We start from the raw sequence: 18,114 nt of genomic DNA, 5'->3' as shown, positions 1-18,114 counted from the left end.
AACCCTACTCAACATACTGATTATAAACTGTCGTAGGTAAAGATGTCCTTACTCAACATACTGATTATAAACTATTGTAGGTAAAGATAACCCTACTCAACATACTGATTATAAACTGTCGTAGGTAAAGATGTCCTTACTCAACATACTGATATAAACTATTGTAGTCAAAGATATCCTTACTGAACATACTGATTATATACTATTGTAGGTAAAGATAATCGTACTCAACAAACTGAATATAAACTATTGTAGTCAAAGATATCCTTACTGAACATACTGATTATATACTATTGTAGGTAAAGATAATCGTACTCAACAAACTGAATATAAAGTATTGTAGGTAAAGATATCCTTACTCAACATACTGATTATAAACTATTGTAGGTAAAGATAACCCTACTAATCATACTGATTATAAACCTGTCATAGGTAAAGATAACCTTACTCAACCTACTGCTTATAAAGTCTGCTAGATAAAGGTAACCCAACTCACGATACTGATTGTAAACTTTTGGTTCTAAATATAGTTTAATCAACATCCTGGTTCTGTGCTGTTGTAGTTGAAAAAAAATCCTACACAACATATTAATTACTTATTATTGTACATAAAGTTAACCTTACTAAACATACTGCAAATGATGCATGGAAAATGAAATTTGAGTTGGATTGTGTCCGGACATAACATTCTTCTAAAATATCAAACTGTTTCGGAAAACTTTACCCGAATCCAAATGTGCTGGATAAACACTAAATTATATTCGCTACATTGTAATTTTCAGCTTTTTTATGTTGTTTTAGAAATACATTTTACATATTGCTATGCCGTATAAAATATAAGCAAACAGTATAGGTAAAGACAATCAAAGCATTATATAAAACAACCGGAAAGTTTAATTTTCAAGAAAGCAAAGTAGGAAGTAATAAAGGACTTTTATCTATTTGTAGACAGTTCCAAAACCATTTTTTTAAAGGTTTTACGTGATTTTAATTACTGTTTTTCTTTACAAATGTCTCGATACCTATATATGAACTTAGTGAGTAACTTAAGGATTTTCTTGGTCATTCGTTTTCCAGCATATATTATATTACAACTTATACAAATGATATTCGATTTTTCACTAAACCTGATGGAAAGACGCTGTGTTGGTGATCACGTGTATCGTACTAATGTAATGTTTTTTCTCCTACCATGTAGGGTTAAGGTCATAATTGTTTTGTAACTCGTTTGATATTTCAAACGAATTCCTGTAAATCGTAATAATTTCTTTCCGGGCAAACATTGTCACTCAGTTGTGATAATATATTTTCTGTTGACATCGAGTGTTTTCACATTATATGGTTGCCATAGCAATCTTTTTGGCACAGTTAACAAAGTCTCGTCTCTTTTTCTCTCGATATTTTAGTTTCCGTTCTATAGCAGCTTCCAGGGCATTCACTTTCTGAACACGGTAATAATATACAGCATCGATCTTTATATAATACACTTTATTCGGAAAAATAGTGTCTACAAACGATTATACATAAATTTTAATGTAATACCTTTTTAAGGAGAATAAAGACATGTAAGTTAGTTCTATGCGCATGCACACCAGGAATTTTTGTTTAAAAACAACCTAAACTTGAGAAGTCCTTAAAAAGTAGAGAGAAAATCACTGTTTCGTACTACGTTGAAGAGGGGTTTTCTTCTGCGATAAGAATGACTATAACAAATTTACAATTATTTCGATAAACCAAGTATAGTTATGAGGATACTTTTGTTCGGATGTTTTCTTTAATTGACAGTGCTATATATAAGATTGAATTACAGATGTATGTTCATGAACAAGAGCTGAATCAGATGGGCAGGTTCTGGTGACGGCAAGGTTTCCTGGAAGGTTTAAACATAGTTAATGGTAAAAGAGATTTAGCAGGCTTAAATTAGATCCAGTTTATTTTCTAGCTATTCCTGAATACCTTTTCGAGTGGTAAGTAATGTTCACATAACTTTCCTTCTCCATCGTCATGATAGTAAGTTAAATATTTACGATTGATGACAAAATATTTTCTAGGTGTCAATAAACAACTATTTATACATTATTTGAAATAGTTTAGTACTTACTCCTTTTTTCAGACATGTTGCTTTTCCAACTACCCATAACTGTAGAGATACAACTGTTATAATAGGCTTATTTTGTGGAATAAATGAGATAGGTTACATTTCGGTGAGGTATCGCTAATGGCTTAAACTCAGAGGAGTTTTGGTTAAGATATAATTCACAAGGGATGGTAGAAAGATTGGTTTGTGGCCAAATGTTTTTAAAGATAAGTGGAAAAATTTTTAAGCACAATGGGCTATCTGTGCTGTGTCCACGATGGGTATCAAAACTCGGTTTTTAACGTTATAAGTCGTGATACCTGCCGCTGAGCCACTGGAAGGCAAATGGAGAATAAATAAGAAGCTCTGAGAAAGAATTGTATTTTTTTTTCATTAATATTACAAACATCTTTGTCTATTTTTATTGTTCGGCATTTGTTTCATCATCACAGTGAGTCTACAAATTAACAACTTAATAAATTAAGTTAGCATAAAATTCTTAAACTCGGTGAACATTTTAAAATTTAAATATATCTCCACGGAACAGCTTATGCAAGCTTCTAACACATATAAAATAAGGAAATACATTTATAAGTAATAAAACAGATCGATTAATATTATAGGCACTTTTTAAATGTTTTCACGGTTAATCAGGATTGGATAATATTTTGTTGACTGGGTTTTCTTTTTTTGGCTTACGGATTTACAACGCTAAAATCCGGGGTTCGATTCCCCGCGGTGGATACAGCAGATAGCCCAATGTGGCTTTGCTCAACAACAAACAAATTTTTTTTGTATACAGCTGCCAGTAACAGAAGGCATTGCATTCTGGGAAATTTAGCTTCTACGAAATTGTTTAAGTTAAAATGTTAGGATAGGCGGGAGGGGAAGCACAAATTTTTTTTTTTGGGGGGGCTAATGCCAACACTCGCCTCTTCTTAGCTTCGCCGCTGATCATTAACTAGCTGTGTATAATAATGCCTTCTCACGTTAACCCCAATTAGCATTTCGTCCCCTCACTTTAACTTTAGTCTACTTTAGGTCCTAAACGGAAAACTGAAGCGACCTCTCACCTTAAACCCTGTAAACATTAGATTCTAAAAATATAATTAAAGTGAACTTTCATATTAACTGCAGTCGAAATAAGTCATAAGGATCTTGACAACTTCATAAAAGTCTTTATTTTCAGAGTGTTTAGTATAAAACATAATTAAAAGGTCCTTTCAGACTCTTTAAATAATAATAATCGGTAAGTCAGGAAAGGTTATTAATCAAATATCTTTATCCAGCTAATATCTAAACTGCTGGACGAATTCAATTACAATAAACGACACTGCTATATTAAACTTTAAGCACTGTTAGCATCCATCCATTTCGTTTAATGTCAGTTTACAAAAACGACACTGCTGTTTTTGTAAACTGACATTAAACGAAATGGATGGAATGTCTATTTCTGCTAACAGTGCTTAAAGTTTAATATAGCAGTGTCGTTTTTGTAAACTGACATTAAATGAAATGGAATGTCTATTTCTGCTAACAGTGCTTAAAGTTTAATATAGCAGTGTCGTTTATTGTAAACTGACATTAAACGAAATGGATGGGTGCTAACAGTGCTTAAAGTTTAATATAGCAGTGTCGTTTTTGTAAACTGACATTAAACGAAATGGATGGATGCTAACAGTGCTTAAAGTTTAATATTTCCTTTAGCTCGACAGTTTTACCAACGAAGAAAGGTGAAACAAATAACCAAACAGATAATTTACATGTATTTCGCCTAAGTCGGGACTTCTATCTCAGTAGTATGGGTTTTAAGCTCACAAACGACCTCACATAGGCAGGTATTCATAGATAACTATGTAAAATCATTTTTTAATTTTGTTTCATGGAAAACGGTATTTGTTACTAATGGGTACTTACAGTTATATATATATATATACATATTAAATTATTTTGTTAATAGTTTGTTTGGAATTAAGCACAAAGCTACACAATGGGCTATCTGTGCTCTGCCCACCAAGGATATCGAAACCCGGTTTCTAGCGTCGTAAGTCCGCAGACATACCGCTGTGCCACTGGGAGGATATTTTGTTCATAATAGCTTTTTTTGTTCTTCGTTCCAGCAATCAAACAAATCTCTTCCAATTCAACTACTTTCATCTTACAAACTTATTCTTATATCTTAGATTTTGTTTTTGGTGGTTTAATGAATAAGAGATTAATTGTCGTTAATATAATGTAAATACTGCAAGATATCACTCTCGAAGTAGTTTTCCTGACATTATTTGCGCACAGATTCTTTTGTTTCTCCTCGGGTCAATGAACTTCAAAATGTTTTGTGAACTAGAATATTTTTTTTTTTTGGATAATGACCTTATATTTTAGTTCCTTTGTCTGAACGATATTATTTGGCAAGATTCTTGTTTCATTTTTGTTATAGACATACCACTACTTTGCATTTATTGAATGCTAGTTATTTCATCTGTCTGTTAATATCTTTTATTCATACTTTTCAGGTAGTAATAAGTGTATAGGTGTTGCTATATGGCTTGCTAGAAAGGATTACAGTACATCTAAACTATATTTAATAATAAAAAATCGGTCTTTACAAGATTACTTTTCCATAATTTGTTTAGAACTTTTAAATTTCGCTAATTTCGAAAAACAAATAAGCACATATCATCATTTTTCAACTCCAGCAAAATCCGGGCAGTTTGTAGCTTGACATAGCACACAGCATCCTATAAACTTGACAAGTACAACTTGCAAATCCATTATGCTAAAGCTAACCGAGAACTGCAGTTCTCTCCGATATTCATCTTTATTACTGATGTTTACATCATATCACAACATAGAGCAAAGACGTCTGATTAACTTAAGGATTTTTTACAAATCGGGAAGAAACAAAAATTCTTACTTAGATCAAATTATCATTTCGTTTACCACAATGAACATTTTTATTATTACGTTTGTTAACAAAAATACAAACAAACTGAAGAACAGGGAAGAGTAACGATGTCAAACGAACATACATCCTCATTGATCCTGACTTTTTTGGTGAAATCTACGTCTTTTAGTCTCAAAACTGTGTGTTGTGGTCTTTATTTTATGTATTATGTTTGGAGCATCTCGTTTCAATGACCAGAAGTAATCAGCCATCATGCTGAAGTTCCATCATCCCTGATACTTCCTCTCCATTTCCCTGATTTCTTGATGAAACCTTTTCCCTTGTTCTTCACTGACGCCACCGAGATTTTTAGGGAAATAGTCAATATGCAAGTGTAAAAATTAACTTTCAAGCTGATGTTACAACCCAACTGTTTAAACTTATCGAGTATGTTATTGACAATATTTTCTTAATTTGAGTCCTTGTTGTTTCAGTAACATATTTAAAGGCAATCTGCGCTTCTTTTTCAACTTTCCTCATTGTCCTTTTCGAACTGTTCATCCGAAGTCAACTTCCTAATCTGAGGCTCAACAAAAACCCCTTCTTTAAGTTTCGCTTCTGAAAGAGCTGGGAATTACCTGCAAAAATACTCGAAACAATCGCCATTTTTGTATAAAGCCTTTACAAACTGCTTCATCAAGCCCATTTTTATGTGAAATGGAGGTAATAGGACTTTCTTTGTGTCAACCAAACTTTCACGTTCAATGTTTTTCAATTCAGGTATCAGGCTAACCATGCATGGCCATTGCTTCTTTATCCAGTGCTGATTTCGTGCTCTGCTGTCCCATTCACACAAAAAACATGAAACTTTATATAACCAGATTGTTGACCCATCAACATACAAAGGACTTTTAAGTCTCCACCTCATTAAGAAGAAATTCATAATTTTGTATGTTTCCTTCAAGTGAATCGAATGAGCAATAAGAACAGGTGCTATGTTACTATTGTGAAGGATAACGCCTCTTATACTTCTTTTGAAGGAATCTATGAACAATCGCCACTCACTTGGTTCATAGACTACAGCCCCTAGCATTGGTATTAATTCAGCAATATTGTTGCAATAAAGCAGTGAACCATCTTGCGAAAAGTATGGTATAAGCTCTTTCTCACGATTTCTCTTTCAGTAAAATGATGTACCTGGAGAAAGAAAGTTGTTAGCCCGAAATCTGAAGAATCTCTGAAGAATCCTTTGGAAGGGCCATATCTCTCACTAAATCATTAGGTTCATCTTGTGTGAAAAGTTGTGGTTCACCAGACATTTCAGGTTGAAACAATCCTTATCATCACTTCTGTTGACATCAGATTCAGAATCAGATGGAACTGTATCAGGAGTCTCCGATGGAGTAGATACAGATACATTAGGTCCATGAGCAACAGGTCTGATAGCAGATTAAGGGTTCGGATAAGAAATTTCCTTTTTATTTCGAGCGTTGTAGCCTTGCACGTTACATGAGCAAAAATAGCAGTCTTCTCCGTGGTTTCTAGGCTCATGCCAGACCAATGGAATTCCAAAAGGCAAAGAATTTTCGTATCTTTAGTCTATTGTCTCAACTCTTCGACACAAATAATGCAAATTTTATACAAAGCCCATGATTTGTCTTGGTCCTAAAGCTTTATTCCAAAATATGCATCATACATTTTTTGACGAATTTTTTGCCTTTGTTTCTTTACAACAAATTTACCACAAATATAACAGAATATGTTTGAATCATTTATGCAATCTCTTGTTCCCATAGCAATGAATATATAATATTGAAAAGAAAAAATAATGTCAAAGTGCACACACAAACAAACACTATCTAGAAATGACACATCATGCAGCCTGTTAACCATTTATATACTAGTTGTGTGTTTCTTATGGGTTCTAGAACGATCAAAAAGACTCGCAAATAGTCTAGAGAAATCTATAGCCTGTGGTTGTCAACATTCTAAGCATAACGAAATGTTACCCGATTTCAATGAAAATGATTCACTTATGTTACAGTACATATGACGTTTTGTGAATGGATATCATTTTTGGATTCAGCATACAGGAATTATTGTATAACATGTAAAAATGTCAAGACAATAAAACTATGACAGGCCTGTGTAATTATTCCAGCATAATTCTAGAGTGCTGATGGTCAATAGTCGTAGAGCAGTATTGAGGTAGCATTATTCAATGGCCTGTGCCACTTCTATATGAATCTTTGACATGGAAGTATTATAGTTTCCTCCACTGCCCTTGGTTAACTATGGTATGTACTAGATTGTTTTCCTGAGGAAACATGCTTCATCAGTTGCACAGGCAAAGTTGGGTGTAAGCTTCTGCAGTATACCAGTATTCCCAGTATGCCAACACCAGAACCAAAATCGGTTATCGTTATCTTCATCCTGTGGTTCAAGTAACCCAGGCATAAGCATAGATGTACCTCCTCATGCACATACAGGTGTCTGCCATTTGCTAATACAAAGTTGACGTCTACTGGCTGAAGTAGAAGTTTCACTCAGAGTGCTTGATACACAGCAATCTACCCCATGGTCTGGGTAGCTCCTGTGTCAGCCAAAGACTTCATGACCCTTCTGTAAACTCTCACAGGCACACATCAAGCTCGTTAAGCCCATTCAGAATTGGTTTGACCCCTTTAATTCTGAGTCAGTGGTCAGACCTGACTTGGGCTCTGTTAGTTTTCTGGATCTTGAATAGCAGTGCACTGTTTTACCATCAGATGACATGAAGGGTTCCGTCTGTCATGCTGCCCAGCATGATAAGGACAGTTCACCTGGAAGTGTCCAAGCAGTCCACGAACATTACACTAATTCTGACACATCCTTTTAGAGCAAAATCTGGGTGGAGGTGGTGGAGGCAGTGGCTACATCAGCTGTAGTATAAACATATGAGTGGGCCCGAGTATCTTGCCCAATAATGGGTAGATTGTGCAATAGGAGTTAGAGGTGTCAGCTGTAGGCCAACTCAAAGCAGAACTCAAGCATTCCAAGGGACACTGGGTTGAAAGGTTAGTCTGGATAGTATGGAACCATGACAACTACTTTCACCTGGGATCAGTCCAAGGACACCACCACAAATCTCATATCCGAAGAAACTACCCCAATCAGGGTGCAAATATTTTGCATGCCCAGGTATGTTCATTGCCCCACTTGGAAATCCCTTGATGAACTTATTGACTAAGATATCCTCACGATCTATTGCTGTCATTGCTAAGTAGGTTTTCCCATGCAGGTGGCTCAGGTCATCTGCAAAAGCACCCAAGTTCTCCGATGAACTCCTCTTATAGTCTTAAACTCAGTTCTCCACAAGGTCGAAATTGTGGTTAAGCTTGGAAATAACTGTATCTCAGTCAGTTAGCTGTGCCTCCATAAGATATTTTACTGCACTGAGTGCTGGGTCATCTAGGCTCAGAATGAGACCACCAATTTCATGCACTTGCTAAAATATTCATAGAAAGGGATCTAGGTCTTCCTTGGCTGCCACTTTGTACACTAAAGGAGATATCTGCTTAGCATAAGTCTTGGTAGCATATGGCCTCTATCCAAAACTCACTCTCAAAAACTCACGTTCAACCTTCAACTAGGCAATTTTTTGCAAAGGAAGTAGACATTGACTATGATCTCTGAAGATGCTGGATGCACCTTGTCTACCCGCCCTTTGAACCCCCAGGTTTATCTACGTCCTGTGGCCCCATAGTTTCTCATGCCCCATCATAGGATGGGTCTCTGCTGTCTCACAGATTGGGGTGTTCTCTCCTTTGTACCTGCTTAATCACCAGTGAATGCTACACCTCACCTACTAATATCATCTCTCTTCTTGCCCTTGCAGTAACTGGTTGCCTCTCTTCCCAGAAAGACTCCCTACTAGCCCACCATTTGCAATCCTCATTGACAACAGCCAGCTGTGTCGCCCACCAACAATATAGTTATACACCACAAATGGCAACTCATTCTTCAATCTGGCCTCACTTGCTGACTACCTCTGTGCATGAAGATCCACAGCTCGCACATAGCTTTCTTTGACACCTATCAGGGATTGCTTTCTCACATGCTGGCAGCTTTAGCCAGTCAATGACACTGCACCCTCGACGTTCTGGTCTTTTTTTTTGGAAACATTCCTTCTTGCTCTAACAATCATCAGTTTTAAAATCAACCAATGCCTACCATTTCGCCTGCTCACCTTAGTAGAGCTTGTCTTTCTTCTCTTGTGTGGATGGCCTTAATCAGATCTCGGGCTGGATTACTCTGATGTAGCTATCTGAGGTTCACGTAGAGACTATCCAACTCTTTCGTAGACACTCTTGTTCATACACCACCCTGAAAATCTTTGGTCGTTTGGGCTCATATAATGACTAGGCTTAACTTTAGGGAAAGCCATTTTGTGTACACTATGTATTTCTTGCTCCTCGTTGAGCTTGTGGTACCTTCGCAGCATTGGCGAAAATTCCAGATCCAAAAAAATGTCTTCCCCCAGATTTAATCATACTACTTGCAGACCATTCTGCCCTAGCGCCACTCATCCGTCTCCAGATTGTATGTCCATCTTTCTATGGAAAAATACTCAAACCAGGGTACTGACAGAAGCGTTTTCAACAAGCAAGTCCAGGTCTTTCACCCTCTCAGAAATGATGCAGTCCTCCACAGTACCGATATCTTTTTACCTTCGTTACTGCACTGTGGTATTTCGCTTAGAATTATTTTCCCATAGAGCATTTATGCAGGCCAACTAACTGACGGTCTGTAATATACTAGAATACAGAGTATGAATTAGTATTACTCTGATCTTCAAGCAAGATTAACTGGAAGAAAGTGTTGAAGCCAAAAGCTTATTAATAAAAAAAGAGGAGTGAAACAATATAAAAACAAAACACGGACAACTGATTTTCTGGTGGGTTTGTTGAATTGATAGGTAAACCTTTAATCAATCCCATTAACAACTCTTTGTCTCCCTCCTTTTATGTTAGATTAAACTACCACTACAACTGAAGTTAAAATTCAATGTGTACTTAATGAATATAAACTATTCCAAATCATAAGAGCAGTGGAGTTAACCTCAGAAAAGTAAATTCAAACAACTTCTAAATACAGCAAAAGTTGACCAATACTTAGCAAATGTCAAACAATGTTATATTAGTGTTACAAATTACCTAAGATTTGACTTGCTAGGAAATGTTAACGGTTCAAAGTCAAATCCACGTTAAGTGAAAAGCTACTACAGCTACAAAGTAATTTTAAATGACAAGATTACCCAAAGACGTAACAACTCAAATATTATGAAATAATCCTGATTACGATTGTTGATTCCTTCTCTTTTTTTTGCAGTGGAAAATCTGGCTTTATATAAAAAAAACAAAAAAAAACAATAGCCTTAACAAAGCCAGGTTTACACATGATCTTTGTACACAGTGTACCTAGCGCTAGGTCATGGCAGCCTCTGAACACTATCTGAGACGCCGGAAAACAAAATAGTTTTTTTTATTTCTTAAAGTCATGGTCTATTTCTCCTGCAAGAAATTTAGTTAGTTGCCAGTTTCTGAACTCACATCTTGTATGCCAAAGCCAGGAGAATTGAAATATCTTCTTGAGTAACTCGCCACGTCCAAACTAGAAACTGAAAAAAATACGATATTTTTGAAAAATTTACATCTTAACATATTACTTCCCTGTGCTACAATAATCGATTTAAATTACTTACCAGTTGTCTTTCCTAGTACACCCGTAACATCTAACAAAGATGAAGCTGTTTTCGTGTAAAGTTACACAAATGGGCTATCTGCGCTCTGTCCACCACGAGGAATTGAACCATGGACTTGAGCGATATAACTCCGTGAACTTACCACTGACCCACCAAGAAACAAAGATAATGTATTCCGTGTATTAACACGAGAATACAACTTACTAATCTAGAATATATTATTCGGAATAAGACCCTACAACAGGGACCGCGATAGTACTTAAAAGGGTCCACAGTAATACATCAAAATTACGAAATTACCATTTACTGAAAGAATAACGAATAAAATAAAATGCGAGGTTTCTCTCAACATGCTTATGTAAAATTGAAGAACAGAAATAAGATAAATGTGGAGCCGGATTTTCGTTTGAAACTGTCAGACATTGACCCAGAGATTCGCAAGGTTGTTTCAGGAAAGCAGTATCATCCTTCTCATAACAGTAGGTCGTATTTGTTTCAACTTTTCCATATTTAAATCTCTTTTCATTGTTCTTTTCTTAAAACTAGAATCAAGCTGTAAAGGTAGTAAAATACACTAGTTACACATGATAAAAACTATTTTTGACGGAGGTGGTCCTCCAATACAGTGAAGAAGGGGGGTCCGCCGGTTGGCAAAGTTTGGGAACCCCGGCCCTACAGAAATTACTATCTGTAACCTGTAACATTAAGCTTCCAGTAGTAGGAGCGTCAAGAGCCAGCACGGGCCCCCAGACAAACACCCTCGCCAGGCCCCCTTTCTCGTTTTTTTAATAGTTTTAAGAACTTATTAAAAAGAAGATCCTAAATTAGGGTAGTAACGAGTTCGTAAACAAAACAAAACAAAATCATAGCAATAGCCGTTTTTAGCTCACAGTATAACACTAAAAAAATTAATAAAGTAACAACAAATATCTATTAAATTAAATCTATATGCAAATAAAAGCCAAAAATTATGAAGATATAGCCTAAAGTGCTTTGCGGACATAACCAGGTTTCGTTCGTCCGGGCCCCTGGGCAGTTTCCCTTTACTCCACTCCCTGTCAAGCGGGCCTGTCCTATTGTAGCCTCCCAGTGGCTCAACTGTAAGTAAGTCTGGCGGCTTATTATGTTAAAAATATAGTTTTGATACCCGCCATAGGCAGAGCATAGATAGCCCATTGTGTAGCTTCGGGCAGAACGACAAAAACAAACAAATATCCACCGGTATGTTTACATTTTAAAAAATCAATCATACACATAATTTTTAATTGTAACAGGTTTTTAGATAATATTAACAATGACGAAGTGAACATTTTTCCTCAGCTTCTGGTTGTCTTAATTGTTTTTACACACCCATTCAACATGTCACCACTGGACACTTTGTTCAAAAATGGATATTCATAAAGCTTTTGATAAGTTAGGGACCGAAATTTCGCATATAACGTACAATTAGCCGGAAACGCACTAAAGACGTTTTGACAAAATCATTTAAACATCTAATATGAAGTAAAAATCAAACCTAATTTATTTTCACAAAGATTCGAACGGTTAAATGAAATAATCGGCAACAGAATATTTTTTTTAAGTTTATTACTTTCACACAAATACTTCGTCAAAAAAGATAAAGAATCATTAAAATATTTACATGAAAAGTACGTCAAAACAGCAGCTAATAACTTAAAAAAAAAAATCTTTGTTATTACCAGTGCGAACGACATTATCAAACAATGTAAGACAAATATTTACAATTACCAACTTTGCTTAGATTCAGAAACTCCAAAAGTCACCCTATAAATATATACTAACTACTAGAGTCAAAAAAAAGAAGAAAAAAAAACATTTCCAAAATTTATCTATTTTAGCATGTAAAGATGTTAAGTACATCAAAGAACACTTTACGAAATATTGTAGCATGGTGAAAGGAAGTACGTGTATTAATCGATACATAATTATCGAAACTTCCGTGTAATAGAAACAAAAGTGAAAATCTTTCAAAGTTAAATGTAGAGAAACATTTGATTTCAGCCTTCCCACCAGCCTACCCTTACACGAAACCAGTGAAAACAGTTAAATCTGCAATTAAAGATCTTGTTACAACGCTGGTAAATTAATGATTTGCATAGCTGACTATCGTTATAAAAATTATCCGTATCACTGTTCTATATTGAACGAATTCAGTAAAGCCATCAATAATACTTTTACTTAACATATTCGTATGATTCGATTCGCACGGGAAAATATGGATGACAACTTCAATCTGCACATTTATTACATCATAAAGCTTCTCAAGAAATACTACACTAAAACTTTGAAAACCTATCAAGCTAAGCACATCTATCCGGGCCCGGCATGGCCAGGTGGTTAGGGCGCTCAACTCGCAATCTAAGAGTCGCGGGTTCGAATTCCCGTCACACCAAACATGCTCGCCCTTTCAGCCGTGGGGGCGTTATAATGTGACGGTCAATCCCACTATTCGTTGGTAAAAGAGTAGCCCAAGAGTTGGCGGTGGGTGGTGATGACTAGCTGCCTTCCCTCTAGCGCAGATAGCCCTCGTGTAGCTTTGCAAACAAACATCTATCCGACAGAACCAGTACTTGAAAAACGTTAAACTAATACAAACATAGCACATTGCATCGATTTAAACATCAGTGTTAGCAAACATTTTCCTTCTAGGCTTACGGTAAACGAAAATACTTTAATAATAAAAGTAATAAATTTCCAATTTTCTGACAAAAACATTCAAATCCAACGAAAATATGTTATAACGTACACCTATAACAGCTCATTAGATTTACTCAAATTTGTTGTAATCTGGTAGATTTTATAGAAACTATATTTTATAGTCTTTCTTTCAACACGGATTTTTTCTCATTTTGGTGTAAGAACAATTTATTTTTAATTAAGACCTATACGATTGACAGTTTCGCTACTTTTCATACAATCTTCAATAAGAATATTATGAAAAATGATTTTACAAATTAGCATAACTTTCTTTTTCCTAGCTTTACATACCCTAACACAAACCTAAGAATCCCACCTATCAAATTATCAGTTCATTCAACATTAACATAAATTCACCGAGAGAATTGTTTTGGAAGTTGTGATCGTCAACTCACAAGTTCATTCAACACCAACATAAGTTGGCCGAGTCAATTGTTTTGGAAGTTGTGATAGTCAACTCACAAGTTCATTCAACACTAACATAAGTTCGCCTAGTCAATTGATTTGGAAGTTGTGATAGTCAACTCACAAGTTCATTCAACACTAACATAAGTTCGCCTAGTCAATTGTTTTGAAAGCTGTGATAGTCAACTCACAAGCTCATTCAACACTAACATAAGTTAGCCGAGTCAATTGTTTAGGAAGTTGTGATCGTCAACTCACAAGTTCATTCAACACTAACATCAGTTCGCCTAGTCAATTGTTTAGGAAGTTGTGATTGTCAACTCACAAGTTCATTCAACACCAACATAAGTTAGCCTAGTCAATTGTTTTGAAAGCTGTAATCGTCAACTCACAAGTTCATTCAACACTAACATCAGTTCGCCTAGTCAATTGTTTAGGAAGTTGTGATCGTCAACTCACAAGTTCATTCAACACTAACATAAGTTAGCCTAGTCAATTGTTTTGAAAGCTGTGATAGTCAACTCACAAGCTCAAAACTTATGTTAGTGTTGAAAGCCGAGTCAATTGTTTAGGAAGTTGTGATCGTCAACTCACAGGTTCATTCAACACCAACATAAGTTGGCCGAGTCAGTTGTTTTGAAGTTGTGATTATCAACTCACAACAGATCAGATAATTGACAAAGTTGCTGTAGGATATAAATAACATTCTTTACACTAAACTTTACATACTCCAACAACAAGTCTGAGCATTTAATACAGCATAGAGATTTAAAACTATATATATCACTTTAAGAACTTGTCACCTTTGGTTTGTTCTCTTCATAAGCCATCTCTCAGGTCTGGCCGTTGGGTAAACTCACTTCTATATCAAGGTCACCTTGAATACGCTAGTGAATTAAAACAATTAGAACCTGTCCAGTAGTACGAGAGGTCATTCCTACCCAGTATGTGTGATTGTTCTGTAGACATCTAGCCAGAACTTGCCACAGAGAAGTTTACACGTGTTTATGTAACTTAGACTATTAAATGTAATTAATTCAATATATGTTTGAGCTATTTACAGCATAAATTTATTATATGACATTAAACAGCAATATACATGAATTAACTAAATATCATAAGCATGGTACATAAACTGATGATAAAGCTTTATGTATGACAGTTTCGCTTTAGTGTTTCGTAATTCATTAAGCAGGACCAACCTTGTCAAATGCTCTCATGATAAGGTGTGAAAACCACTTTACCACGAGGTTACTCAACTAATGACCTAAGACTCTTGGTAAGAGAAGTGGTCATAGAGGCGTTCTGTGGATTGTCACTCATAGTTAAGATTAATTATTATTAATTATCATTTTTATTGAAGGTGTGTAGCAACACTTCTTGTACAAATTATCAAATAACATGTTTGTAATTGGTGTTGAATAATTTGCTTAGGAAGCAGACTTTTTGCTATAGTATTAAGCATTTTTTCTTGTACTATAATATAAACCGTATACTTAACAGTAACATGTAAAATCTAATGGATGAATAAGTTAATCACTGACGTCAATAAAAAGTTGTTGTTTTTCAAAAGTAAATTATATTAGTAAACTGGATTCTTTATAAACAAGAAATATTTTTTATCCTTTCATCAGAAAATTCTTACTCACACCTACGCACCTTTATTATTATTTTCCGAATAGGATATTTTCTTATCACTTCCTGTCAAAATGGCAACCCCGTTGACGTAATTTCTTTCCAACTCGATGCATTCCATAGAAGTTACTGAACAGCAAGTCACGTGGGCAGACGTAAATATTCTGTTTGAATGGTTTATAAAAGGTGTCACTGTCAAGAGAGGAATATAGTACGTTAGGCTATGAAACGTGTGATTACAAATTTTAAAAAATAGTTCATCATTATTTCTCTACTTGTTGACACTAGTGGTGGTGCAAACTTATTATTTCGGAGAAGAAAACGGCACTAGAAATAGGGATGCCCGAAGTTAATATTCAAAATAGGGACAGCAAGGTAAGATGCTTCTGAGGTTAATATTCAAAATGAGGACAGCAAGCTAAGATGTTTAGGACTTCCATCTAGATTACATCTCGGGACTCAAACAATGACAAACTATATGTACTATTAATAAGAGATTTATAAGCTACCACTTCCTGAAAGAATTAGGAACTTCAGGGCTTTATATAGATTCGGAATATGTAGAAACTATACACGTGTGTCTTAAGCTACCCTACCTCTCGTATATTCCGACTGAACATTTAGGATATCCTTAAAAGTAATATAACTTAAGTACATGAATTTTTTTTTAAATATATATTTGTATCAGATCAAGTACTGAATTAATGGTTGTGGATATTAGCAGTAAATACCAATGACATTCAATTAGTAAAATACTGGGGTTTAAAGTTTAGATATAGCTGGCAGTCAACACCCGAGACATTCAAACATTGAACTACTGGGTTGTAGATGTTGGATAATTACAAGAACTCTTTTAATGATGCATCATAATTTTAATAACGGCTTGATCGATGAATCAAAGTAATTTTCAGATTTTAGCTGTGATGTGATATTTACATTTTCATGTGATTGGATAGTTCCAATTTTCCAAAAAGCAAATTTTGAATAAATGTACAATAATTATCTGTTGTGAGGAAACTGAATTAGTTGGAGATACTAATGAAATGTGGAGAATTTTTGAAAATAAATTCTTAAATATCCAAGATAGGCATGTTCCTTAGAGACAAAGAAGGGTGGCTACAAGTAGAAAATCAGGTTGGCTTACAAAGGGTGTAAAGGATAAAATTAAAGAAAAGCATTATAAATAAAAAAAGTTTTAAATTGACTGAAATGGTGAAAGATTAGTAGGATTGTAGAAGATCAAGAAAGCTGGTCAAATGGAAAATTAGGAAATAAAAAAAAAAAAAAGTGTATGAAAAAGGTCTGAAAATGTAAAAGTAATAATAGGGACGTATTTAAATACAGTTCCCCCGGTGGGACAGCGTTAAGTTTACTGACTTGCAACGAGGTTTGATTCCCCGCGTTGGATACAAAGATAGCCCAATGTGGCTTTGCTCTTAACCAAAAATCTTTTAAATACATTAAAGGTAAGCAAAATGTTAGGAATAATAGGCCTTTGAGGGGTAATACAGAAAGGTTAATATCTGATCATTATGGGATGGCTGGGTTATTAATTTCTATCTTCTCTTCAATTTGTACTAATGAAGACTTAAGCAATATCCCTCATCCTGAACAGCTGCTAGATGGAAACAAGATGATCACATTAATTCTGAGCTTAAGAAAAAATCTGGAAGTTTTAAAGACTTATTTACCCAAGAATTTTGAAAGAGGCTAAGGATTGGACATGTAAACACTTGCTAATATTTTTTCTGAGTTCTTGAATAGTGGGCAGGTACAAGAAGATTGGAAATTGGGTAATGTTACTCCTCTTTGCAAGGGAGGTCATAAAAATTGTCCAAGTAATTATTGGATTATTATTATTAGTCCCGAATCAGTGGCGAGAGAAGTTTTTGAAAGTCTGATAATAGATAATTTGCAAAATAATTTTAATTTTTTTGTTTAATTTTGTTGGCTAGTTCGTATGATTTCACTAGGGAAAAATTTTGCCTTACTAATCTTTTGGCATTCTCTGAAGAGAGTACTGCTTATGTAGATGAGGACATGAGTGTGGATTTTGTGTTTCTAAATTGTTCAGAACTCATTTAACAAGGTGCTATATAAAAGGCTTTGTAAAAAGGTTAGGTATGGGGATATATTGACTCCTTGGACAGAAAACTGGTTAGATGGAAGACAACGGAGTGTTATTACAAATGGATTTAGGTCAAACTGGATTGATGTCACGACTAGGGTACCTCAGGGCTCAGTGTTAAGTCCTTTTCCCTTTTTAATTTACTTCAAGGATGTGAATGAAGGAAAGGTGAATAGATTACTTACATTTGCTGATGAGATTAACGTTTTGGGCCTTGCTGGTTGTGAGGAGGATGCTACTGCTTTACAAAAGGATCTGGATTCCATAAAAAAAATTGTTTTACAGTAAATATGTGTGTGTGTGTGTGTGTATAGTATATATATGTTAGTTTTAACATTTAATATACGAACATTTCCCTGAAGGTGGCATTACGGCTGGCGACAAATGTAGGTAATGAAAGTGTAATGATGAGATTTCCCAAGCCAGTTTTAATAGTTTATAAATATACACCTAATTTTTCGTCATTGAACTGATTTATGCTAACTAATTTGTGTTCACAGAGCACTATATAAGTTAAAATGGTC

At 35.1% G+C, this 18,114-nt stretch overlaps 1 protein-coding gene across 1 annotated transcript in view; it reads left to right on the top strand.

The window, feature by feature from the left end:
- Positions 1-15,575: 15,575 nt before the first annotated feature.
- The window catches only part of LOC106472962 (sodium- and chloride-dependent glycine transporter 1-like), a 44,510-nt gene continuing 41,971 nt past the window's right edge, over positions 15,576-18,114 (top strand). Inside the window, exon 1 of the mRNA XM_013933630.1 lies at positions 15,576-15,837. Within this exon, the coding sequence (XP_013789084.1) occupies positions 15,802-15,837 (36 nt within the window). The 5' untranslated portion in view covers positions 15,576-15,801. The remainder of the gene's footprint in view (positions 15,838-18,114) is intronic.

This window comes from Limulus polyphemus, unplaced genomic scaffold (genome assembly GCF_000517525.1).
Source record: "Limulus polyphemus unplaced genomic scaffold, Limulus_polyphemus-2.1.2 Scaffold5774, whole genome shotgun sequence".
NCBI lineage: Eukaryota > Metazoa > Arthropoda > Merostomata > Xiphosura > Limulidae > Limulus > Limulus polyphemus.
The sequence above is the reverse complement of the archived record's forward strand: the minus strand, read 5'-3'. Positions and strand labels throughout refer to the sequence as shown.